Genomic DNA, 10,000 nt, shown 5'->3' on the forward strand with positions numbered 1-10,000 from the left:
ACCAGCTTCAAAGCCCTTAGACCTCTTGCAGCTACTTCCTGGGCTACATTCTGTGCCAGTCATCATCAGCTTGTCCACACCGCAAACTCCTGTGGAGTGGGACTTTTGGGGGGGGGGGTTCGTACTTAAGATTTGGGAGACATGGCCACAGTGGGGTCCCCCCCCCAAAGCCTTTGCCTGATAGTTTTCCTGCCAGAAGCTCAGGGATCTCCAGACATCACTCTCCCCGCTCCCATATTATGGCTATGGGGAGGGGAACATCACCACAGTTCAGCGAACTCTTAAAAACATGAGGGCGGATTCCCCTGGAGCATCTCACTTTCTCTTCCATCCCACACTTTACACACCTGGGCGTTCTGCAAGATGTTGTTCACCAGAACGACCCTGCGGCGGGCATTGAGCAGCTTCTTCACGTAAGGGTCCAGGTCAAGGGCCACCTTCTGGTCCTCATTAATGCGGCAGAGCTCTGGGCAAGGGACCAAAAGAAAAATCCACCTTTTAAAGCCATCCACTGTCTCTAGGACCCGATACCTAGACAACGAGGTCTGTCCCAAAACACCACTAGCAAGTTTAACATGGAAACGGGTGAAGCCCCGGCATTTTTGCCAACTTGCTCCTGGGTGCCAAAAATATTTGTGCTGGTTGTAGGGTTTGCACATCAGCTGCAAGAATTGACCGCTGTCTAGGCTGGGACGGGGAGCTCCGCAGTCCTGGGCATGAAGGCCAGAGAGGCAGAATCCTTCCTGTTCTGTTTCTGGGTGCAAAGCACCAGACGGCCACTAACTCGCTTCTCCAGCAGGCACCAACACAAAGCTTACATTTATGTGTTTATTGCAATTTTATACTGTTCTTCCTCCAAGGAGCTCAGGGTGGTGAACACAGTTCCTCCTGTCCTCACAACCACCCTGAGAGATAGGCTGGGAATGCGACTGGCCCAAGGCCGCCCAGGAAGCTTCGTGGCTGAGCGGAGATGTGAACTGGGTCTTCCAGGTCCAGTCCAACCCCTGAACCACGAGACCAGCGGTCACCAAACTCACCACCACCACGCCCTGGAAATGCGGTCCCCGTTTGGACCGCAGCTGACTGTTCTGTTTCCGTGCAGCTTTTGAGCGGATCTGGGCACCAGGATGCTCTGGGCAGTTGTGGCTGTTGCCCAGCATCCCAGAAGGCTGTGCAACCGGACATCTGGGCAGACGTGACTGTCCAGAGCGTCCTGGTGGCCATACCAGCTCAAAAGACAAGCCACTTGGAGAAGGAATGGTAAGCACCGTGCACGGAGTGGAAGGCTATCCCCAAACCCTGGATCCGGCCCCTAGGCCGGGGTTTGGAGGAGCCTGCACTAGACCCCCCTGGCTCTCAAATGTGGAAACAAGTTTCCGATGCTCTAACCAAGCACAACTGAAGCACCCTGTTAACAACGGAAGTTCCTTACAGGCTAGAAACAACGGAAGTTCCTCACAGGGTGTCCAAACCCCGGCCCGGGGGCCACTTGCGGCCCTCACGGGCTCCCAATCCGGCCCATGGGGAACCCCAAGTCTTCAATGAGCCTCTGGCCCTCCTGAGACTTGCTGGAGCCCGTGCTCCAACAGCTCTCAGCATGAGGACAACTGTTCGACCTCTCACCTGAGCTGTGGAACAAGGGCTTCCTCCGCTACAGCCTTGCTCTGTGCAAGGCCTTTTATAGGCCTTGAGCAACTGCAAGACCTTCATTCATTCATATAAGTGCCATCTCTAATAAATGCATTTATGTAAATTTATTCAAATTCTAAATGTAAATTAATTCTTTTTTTTTCCTGGCCCCCGACACAGTGTCAGAGAGATGATGTGGCCCTCCTGCCAAAATGTTTGGACACCCCTGGGCTAGAATAAGGGGGGGACCACACTTGGGAACCCCCAGCTTGCCCCCTTCTCTTTCTACACCTACTTCTAAGCAGAATTGCTTTTTTGTTACAGAAATTTCCCCCCTGCCTTTCCTTGCCATTTGTGCCATCAAACCTCCCCGAGCCCTCCTGTCCACAGCCCCACACGTACCTGTGGCCAGGCTGTCGATGTGCTCCCGCAGTTCCACTTGACTCTCCCTGCCAGAGTGAAGGTTGGGGGGGGGGGGAGAAAGAGAAGGGGGAAAAAAAAAACCCAACACCATTTATTTACTAAATTTCTAGGCTGTTTTTTAAACATTTGAAGCAGTTTACAGGAAAAACTGGATTTTCAACCACGTTTATTATCTAGATGGGTTTTTCTCAACGTTTGACCTCCACCTCCCACTTCACAAGGTCCACCTATGCAAAGTACCAGCAGAAGTAACTGGAGACGGCATCATTGCCAGTTACCTCTGGCTTGGGAGGCCAGGCGCGACACGACAACACCAGTAAGGGGCTCAGGGTGGGCTGGGGGGCTTTTCCAAGCACAGAAGAATATGTTTTGGAGTGTCCTACCGCTGTTGTCATGTGGTGTTCCTGGTCGCACTGCTGGGTGGCAGGTGTCCCACGAGTACCACCAGGCAGCCAGCTCAGGTACCACTGGTGGTACCCGTACTACTGGCTGAGAAACACTGGGCGAGAAACAGGAACACTAAGAACCAGAGGGAAAGCCTGGCCAAACAGATTACTTTCTTCTTCAAAAACTGCATGCAAGAGTTGGGGGGGGGGGAGACTCCAAGAAGTCACCACCAAAAAGACCCCGTCTTCAGGACCCACCAATCGGATCCACCAACACACACACGCACACGTACATACAAATATATATACATATATATATACACATACAGAGAGAATCTCTGTGTGTTTGTGTGTACGCTGTATACACACACACACACACACACACACACACACACACACAGAAGTATTTGCCATCCTTTGGCCTCCCACCACCACACCCCCAAGCACCTCAACATCAGAATAATGATTTGCTCCCCACACAATTCCTATGGGAAGAAAAGCAGGCCCCCAACATCCACTGTGCATCAAGGAGGTTCTCTCACAGCTGGATCTCAAAGCCACCAGCTGCCTTTCCAGACTGCAACAGCAGGCAGGGGAAAGGTGGGGTGGGGTTAGACCAAGCAAATTCCCACCCTGCACGCTTGCTTGCTCCACTGTCTCTAATGGGTGCAGGGCAGGCAGGAGTCCACCAGGTGTGGTGTTATTCACTCTCTGATCCCCATAGATACAGGGATAGGCAGGCAGCTTTTGACACTTCTGCCTGCTGCACAGCGTCCCTTGCAGCTGTGAGGCAGGCAGGCATCTGCCAGGTGCAGCACCCCCCTTTTCCTTGCAGACATTAAGCTCCTGCTTGGTTCAGTGCCCTGAAAAGACACATGGCAGGCCAAGAGTCTGCTGGGTGTAGCAGCGTCCTCTGTCCTGTAGCTGGTCAATAGCTGCACCTGTTGATGGCAAGGAAGAGGGTGAAGCTGCACCTGCTGAACCCCTGCCTGTCACGCAGCTACTGGAGACACTGGAACAGGCAGGACTGCACGGAGAGGCTGAAGCTGCCAATGAATGCACTGCAGCAGGCTGGGCTGGGTCCCCGCAGGGAGAGGGACGCTCCACCTGGGGAACTTCTGCCTGTTGTGTGCACTGCCTGCAGGGAGAGGCTGGAGCTGCAGCAGCCAAACTCCTGCCTGTTATGCAGCCACTGGAGACGCTGGGACAGGCTGGGCTGACTCCCTGGCAGGGGAGGCTGGAGCTGGACCTGCTGGGCTGCTGCCTGCAGAGAGGGGGAGGGGCTGCACCTGATGGGCTGCTGTCTGCAGGAGGGGGAGGGGCTCCCACCTGACCGCGTGCACGTGCGAGTCCAGCTGCCGCACCGCCGGGCGCAGGAACTCCAGCAGCCCCTCCGCGAACACGTCCCTGGCCGCGGGGCCCGCCGGGCTCGCCGGACCCGACAGCGCCGCAGCCGCAGCCATCCCCTTGGCCACTCCAGCCGCAAGGACTGCCGGGAGCAGCCGCGCTCTGGCCAAGCCGCGGCGCGCGGAGCCTCACGGGAACACTCACGGGGCGGGCGAGATCGCAGCGAAGCCTCGCGAGAACCAACAGAGCCCCGAGAGGATAAGGAGAGTGGCGCGCGCACACTGCGGGATTCCAACGACAGGAACGCAGAGAGCCGGGCAGAGGGGGGACCACGATGCCTTCCTCGGGCTGCCCCGCTCCCAAGAGTTAAGCTGGGCAGGGGCTTCTTCAGGCTCCCCTTCGACCCCCCCAAGAGTTAAGGCAAAGAGGGGGGCTGGGCAGGGGCTTCTTCAGGCTCCCCTCCGACCCCCCCAAGAGTTAAGGCGAAGAGGGGGACTGGGCAGGGGCTTCTTCAGGCTCCCCTCCGACCCAACCCAAGAGTTAAGGCAAAGAGGGGGGCACAGCAGGGATTCTTCAGGCTCCCCTCCGACCCAACCCAAGAGTTAAGGCAAAGAGGGGGGCACAGCAGGGATTCTTCAGGCTCCCCCCACCCCCTCCCCAAGAGTTAAGGCGAAGAGGGGGGCACGGCAGGTGCTTCTTCAGGCTCCCCTCCGACCCCCCCAAGAGTTAAGGCGAAGAGGGGGCACAGCAGGGATTCTTCAGGCTCCCCTTCGACCCCCCAAGAGTTAAGGCGAAGAGGGGGGCACAGCAGGGATTCTTCAGGCTCCCCACCCCCTCCCCAAGAGTTAAGGCGAAGAGGGGGCACAGCAGGGATTCTTCAGGCTCCCCTTCGACCCCCCAAGAGTTAAGGCGAAGACGGGGCACAGCAGGGATTCTTCAGGCTCCCCCACCCCCTCCCCAAGAGTTAAGGCGAAGAGGGGGGCACGGCAGGTGCTTCTTCAGGCTCCCCTCCGACCCAACCCAAGAGTTAAGGCAAAGAGGGGGGCTGGGCAGGGGCTTCTTCAGGCTCCCCTTTGACCCCCCCAAGAGTTAAGGCGAAGAGGGGGGCTGGGCAGGTGCTTCTTCAGGCTCCCCTCCGACCCAACCCAAGAGTTAAGGCAAAGAGGGGGCCACAGCAGGGATTCTTCAGGCTCCCCCCACCCCCTCCCCAAGAGTTAAGGGGAAGAGGGGGCACAGCAGGGGGTTCTTCAGGCTCCCCTTCAACCCCCCAAGAGTTAAGGCAAAAAGGGGGGCTGGGCAGGGGATTCTTTAGTTTCCCTGCAACACCCACCCATAGAGTGAGGGGGTAGAACTAGTTTTTAACTGGTTCGAAACAGAGGAATGAGGCACACACCACCCTCAAAAAGGAAATTTCATTTAAATAATGATCATTGCAGAATAGTCAAGGAATGGACACAGTGGGGCGAGTTAACAAGAGCTTGAAACATGTTCTGAAGGGTTTCCCATTATTCAAGGGGAGGTGGGCAGGATATGCTGGGGAGAAATGGTCCCATGGCAGGAGGGTCTATCAAGGAGCATGTGGTTGCCAACTGACCAGGAAAAAACCCCAGCCTTGTCTGCTCCTGTGTTTACCAGTGGCTCAATCAGCAAGTGTTTGCTGGTGGAACTTTTCATGGCAAGCATGAAAACCTGGGGATGCCTGCAAACGGAGCCAGGTCTGAAAGGCACAGGGGCAGAGGCTGTTTGCAAAGTTGGCATTTAGAGAAACAAGTAGCCACAAGGTGGGTTAGAAAGACCACAGCAGCACAAGGCCCAACAGAACCAAGTTGGATCCTTTTTCCTACACTGCAGGGCTGTTGTGCCTTTGCCAGTAGTCAAGTGTGTGGCACCAAATGCAAAAGGGGCAACTTCTCTCCCCCCCCCCATCCCAAGCAGGAGCAGAGGCACAGCAGCAGCTGAAATTCTGCACGCCTGTTAAAAGGAGTACCTGAAAAGGTCACCACACTAAACCTAGACCTCCTGGGTGTGCCACAGCCAGATGGCAAGTGGAAATTCAAAGAAGGCAAGGAAAACTGTACCTGCTGAATTTGCACCTGTTGGGCTGGCCTGGAAGTTTGGGAAAATGAGGCTGGTCTGCCTTGATTGTCTGCCATTCAGCCAGTGGGTCCATCTTGGATCTCCCCTCCTGACCACCTGCCTTTACCACTTGTAGGCTGGAAGCCACAGGCTAACAGGGCTCTGTATAAAAGATTTAATTCCTGCCCTGTGGGGAATCCAAACCCTGCCCCAAGCAAAGCTCAGTTCTGCAATACTCAGTTCTATACATTGTGCACAATTTCTCCTCCTTGGAGTAATTGTGCCATTATCCCTCCCCTTCCCTGCTTTGCATAACTTCTACTAATCATCACACAGAGGGCAAAGGAACAAAGCCCTGGTCTGGACACCTGAGAGTTCAAGAGGCATTGCCTCAAACAATTCAAAGCTCACCTTGAGGACTAGAAACTTGCTTTTGTTTTGTTAAAAATAAAAACCAACAGCAGGGTTTATGCTCAAATTCAACACTGGGCACATCCTTCTGTGCTTCTGGGGAATTGAAACCTACCACACAGGCATGACGATGGCTAAAGCGGCCAAAGGGGAACATTTGGCCACTGATAGATGCACGTGGGCTCGAGCTACAGCGCTTGAATAGCAGCTGCCAAAGATCTGAGGTGGGATATATTTGGTATTTTCAATTATTTGGCTTTTCACTGAACAATAATCGATACAAGCCAGTCACTTAGCCAGAGGATTTCGTACTTTGGAGTGTTGCTGGTGGCATTGGCCAGAGCCAACTCTCCCCAACTTCTTCCGCAGTTGGATATTTGCCACTTTGGAACAGTTCAGCCAACGCTGGAAGAGGGAAGGTGGTCAAAATGGGTGGGCACTGAGGTGGGCAAAGCCCCTCTTAGCGAGTCCTTCCCACAGCTGGTCCTGGATCGGATGCAGGCCAAGCCACCTGAGAAGAGCCAAGGCGGTCGGAGAAGTCCTTTCAGGACCACAAGAAACCGTCCCCATCACCCCGTTTTCATGGCCGTGGGGATCAGAGCCTTGTTCACAGTGCGGATCACGCCTTGTCCTGAGCCTGCCAGATTCAGAGTCTCCCTCGAGCGCAAGAAGCTCACGCGGGATCGAGGTGGGTCTAGTTGACAGGAGCCGGGTCAGCCAACGGCATGGTGTGGAGAACCTCATCCAGGAGCTGCAGAGCCCGGTGCAAGTGGACCTCGATCCAGCAGGGGGTGTGCTTGATGCTCTGGCGCGGGTAGTCCGGTCCCCACCCTTTGACAAAGCTGAGCCTCAGGATACAGAGGCGCCGAAGGTCATCCACGCCTATGCCGGCTGCGGCGGAGAGCCCTGGACACAGCGATAGGGCAGAGAAGGGGAACTTGGAACACCAAACGGTGACCCAACATTTAACCCTAAGAGCTTCCCACTGTTTTGCTTTTAAATGCCAGGATTCCGCCATGGAGTGTGTGAGGCTCAGTCCACCCAGTTTAGCGGAAGACTTGGCCTCACCTACCGGCCTTCCCCAGTCCACACAGTCTAGCTGGGACACGTGAGCCTTACCGACGGCTGGAGCGATGCCTCCCACCGAGCCCGGCCCAGGGATGTTCCCAGACACAGCGGCAGCTTGTGCCGCGGCAGCTGCATGCGCGGTGGCTGCTTGCTGGTGCATCTGCCGGTGACATTGGCGCAAGTCAAACACCTGGAAGGCAAGAAGGACAGGAGAAAGGACCCAGCAGCCTTCCCGCACCTGCTCTGAATTCCCAGCAGGTGGGCCGGAAACACCTCCCAAGGCCGAGAAATTTGGGAGAGAGATCTTGGGCTGGGGAAAGAAACGGAGCTGATGGCTGCACGATGGAGGTACTATAGCCTATGGGGCGCTCGCTCGTTCCTTGAACCGCTGTAATCATCGGTCAAGCTGTTTCCGAGTCTTATGAAGTTCAAGGAGAACCTAAAATACTTGCTTGATCAGAGGCTAGAGCGGCATAGAAGACATGAACATGCAGGCACAGTTTGGCTCACTGCCTCGAGTCGTCTCCTCTTGAGCTCAAGCAGCACGCTGCGATCTTCTAGATTGCATGGGTTGCTCGGGAGGGGGGGAGAATGTCGGGGAAGCAGCAAAACCCGCCAGCTCAGTCTCTTACCTTGATGTATGCACCCGGGTAGATCTTATGCACGGCGTCCCCTGGAGCGCGGCCGGCCTCCCGGTCCAGATAGTAGCTCTGCACGAAGACGGCGTGGTCACTCAGGCACCGCATCCAGACGTCTCCCTCGCCGCGGCACTGCAGCTGGACCCCTTTGCCAATGTGCAACCTGGAAAGTGGAAAAGCCGGCTTATCGCAAGGGCCTGATCCTGAAACGGGGAAGGAGGTACACTGGGTGGAATCTTCCCCTAGGAACTCTGGTTTTCCCAGGCTTCCCTTCCCTGGTTTCCCCAGGCTTCCCTTCCCTGGTTTTCCCAGGCTCCACCAGTGACTTTCAAAACTCCTGGCCTTCTATGCTGACCCCCTGGGGTCCTCAAATCTCCCCTAGAAGGCTGTCATTTCCTCTTCCTGCTTCCGAATGTATCACGGCTCCATAATTAGATGCCCCAACCCTACTATCCTGTTTTGGAGTGCAACAAGATATGGTGACAAGACCACACTTAAACCAGTTTGAAACCAGTTTCCCTCAGACAACAGTGGGAACATCTCAGAGATCTGGCACTCCCAACCCTATTTCTCAGGATTCCTCAGCCAGAAACCATAAACATGTCGGAGTAGTTTAAATCAGTGCATCTTTGTGCACGAATCATGCAATCCCCGTCCTCACCGGGCACGCTCGCTGGCATCAGTGCGGTGGACATTGGAGAGCTGCCCCAGGCAGAAACGGTCGCCGCCGGAGGGGTCCACGTAGCCGTCCACGGTGACCACGGGGCAGTTGGAGGGCACCTTGAAGATCTCCCCCACCTGGACGTCCATCTCAAAGTAGGCAATGGAACACCAGAACTCGGGGCCTGTGGGGAGCAGAAGGTTAGCATCCAGGCTGTGGTGGAGGCAGAGGGGCAAGCAATGGTGGGTCGAAGAATCACTCACCAGGGTGGCTGGAGACTGGCTGCTGGTAGGCAGGTGTGCCGTGGTGTGTAGGCCCTGAACGGCAAAAACAGGACGCAAAATCAGGGGGCGGAACAGTGCAGGACAGAACTGGACTTCCGTTCCCTTCCACCATTAGAACTCACTTCCCCTGCTGACAGTCCTCAGCTCCTGGTACTGTACTCAGAGGTAGACTGCCTCTGAGTTTGGAGGCTCAGCCTTGCCAATCCCACCCAACAGTCATGGCTAGATTTCTCCTTCTCATCCAGACCCCTTTGGAAGCCACGTCAAGCCAGAAGCTGTCGCCAAACCTTATGCCGGCATGTCCCTGTAAGGCACTTATGAGCCAACCATTTTTGTTTTGGTCACCCTAGAATCTCCTGCAAGTTGGTTTCAGGAGTGACCACAGACCTGCCACCATGCCTTGCACGGAAGGGGCTTCAAGCCCCTGGTCATTTCAAGTCACCGTTCTCCCCGACCCCCACTCCAGGCCTTCGGAAATGGAGTAACCGGAGTACGGAACACACTTCCTGGGGGAACCAAACTCCCGGCACCTCTTCATAAGCACCACTGACTAAGCCCTCCCCCACGCTCCCACCCCCTCCCCAGTGATTGCTGCACCCTCCCTCCCTCTGTTTGCCCAGACGTACAGTAATGATTTGGGTGATGGAGCGAAGGCGGGAGGTGAGTCCGTCCATTCTGTTGCTGCTGCGGTGGGGTAGGGAGGGGCGGTGGGGTGGCCTGCTGCCCCCGTCCTCCAGAACCATAGCTTGTAGCATTGCTGTTCCCAGTCCACCCCGTTGCTGAGCCTTGCAAACACCCAGGAAGAAAAGCACAGAAGGGCAATGAACGAGAGGCTCGGCAGCAAGGACGCCTGCCCTGCCTGGTAGACCAGAGACTCTAAAACGGCAAACCTAAAGTCCAAATATTGGATCGCTGACCGCTTTAGATTCCAACTCAGTCCCATAACTGCAGGTTGCGCTTGTAAGAGTATTCAATTTCCTGGCTGTTAGAGAGAGGCGGGAGGGGGAAATAGCATGTTTTCCCTATAAAAACCTCCAAGCAGGACCTATACAGCAGGGCTTCTCAAACTGTGGGTCA

At 55.6% G+C, this 10,000-nt stretch overlaps 2 protein-coding genes across 2 annotated transcripts in view; both read right to left on the minus strand.

Annotated features, from left to right (window-relative positions):
* The window catches only part of SNAPIN (SNAP associated protein), a 4,395-nt gene extending 455 nt beyond the window's left edge, over positions 1-3,940 (minus strand). The window contains exons 1-3 of the mRNA XM_066610349.1: positions 3,768-3,940; positions 2,032-2,078; positions 348-466 (exon numbers count right to left, since the gene is read on the minus strand). Of these exons, the coding sequence (XP_066466446.1) occupies positions 348-466; positions 2,032-2,078; positions 3,768-3,901 (300 nt within the window). The 5' untranslated portion in view covers positions 3,902-3,940. The remainder of the gene's footprint in view (positions 1-347; positions 467-2,031; positions 2,079-3,767) is intronic.
* Positions 3,941-6,517: 2,577 nt separating this feature from the next.
* LOC136635263 (mothers against decapentaplegic homolog 4-like) overlaps positions 6,518-10,000 on the minus strand; it is a 13,536-nt gene continuing 10,053 nt past the window's right edge. Inside the window, exons 6-11 of the mRNA XM_066610416.1 lie at positions 9,550-9,708; positions 8,903-8,956; positions 8,640-8,823; positions 7,973-8,141; positions 7,392-7,530; positions 6,518-7,178 (exon numbers count right to left, since the gene is read on the minus strand). Of these exons, the coding sequence (XP_066466513.1) occupies positions 6,967-7,178; positions 7,392-7,530; positions 7,973-8,141; positions 8,640-8,823; positions 8,903-8,956; positions 9,550-9,708 (917 nt within the window). The 3' untranslated portion in view covers positions 6,518-6,966. The remainder of the gene's footprint in view (positions 7,179-7,391; positions 7,531-7,972; positions 8,142-8,639; positions 8,824-8,902; positions 8,957-9,549; positions 9,709-10,000) is intronic.

Source organism: Tiliqua scincoides, chromosome 15 (genome assembly GCF_035046505.1).
Source record: "Tiliqua scincoides isolate rTilSci1 chromosome 15, rTilSci1.hap2, whole genome shotgun sequence".
In the NCBI taxonomy this organism is placed as follows: Eukaryota; Metazoa; Chordata; class Lepidosauria; order Squamata; family Scincidae; genus Tiliqua; species Tiliqua scincoides.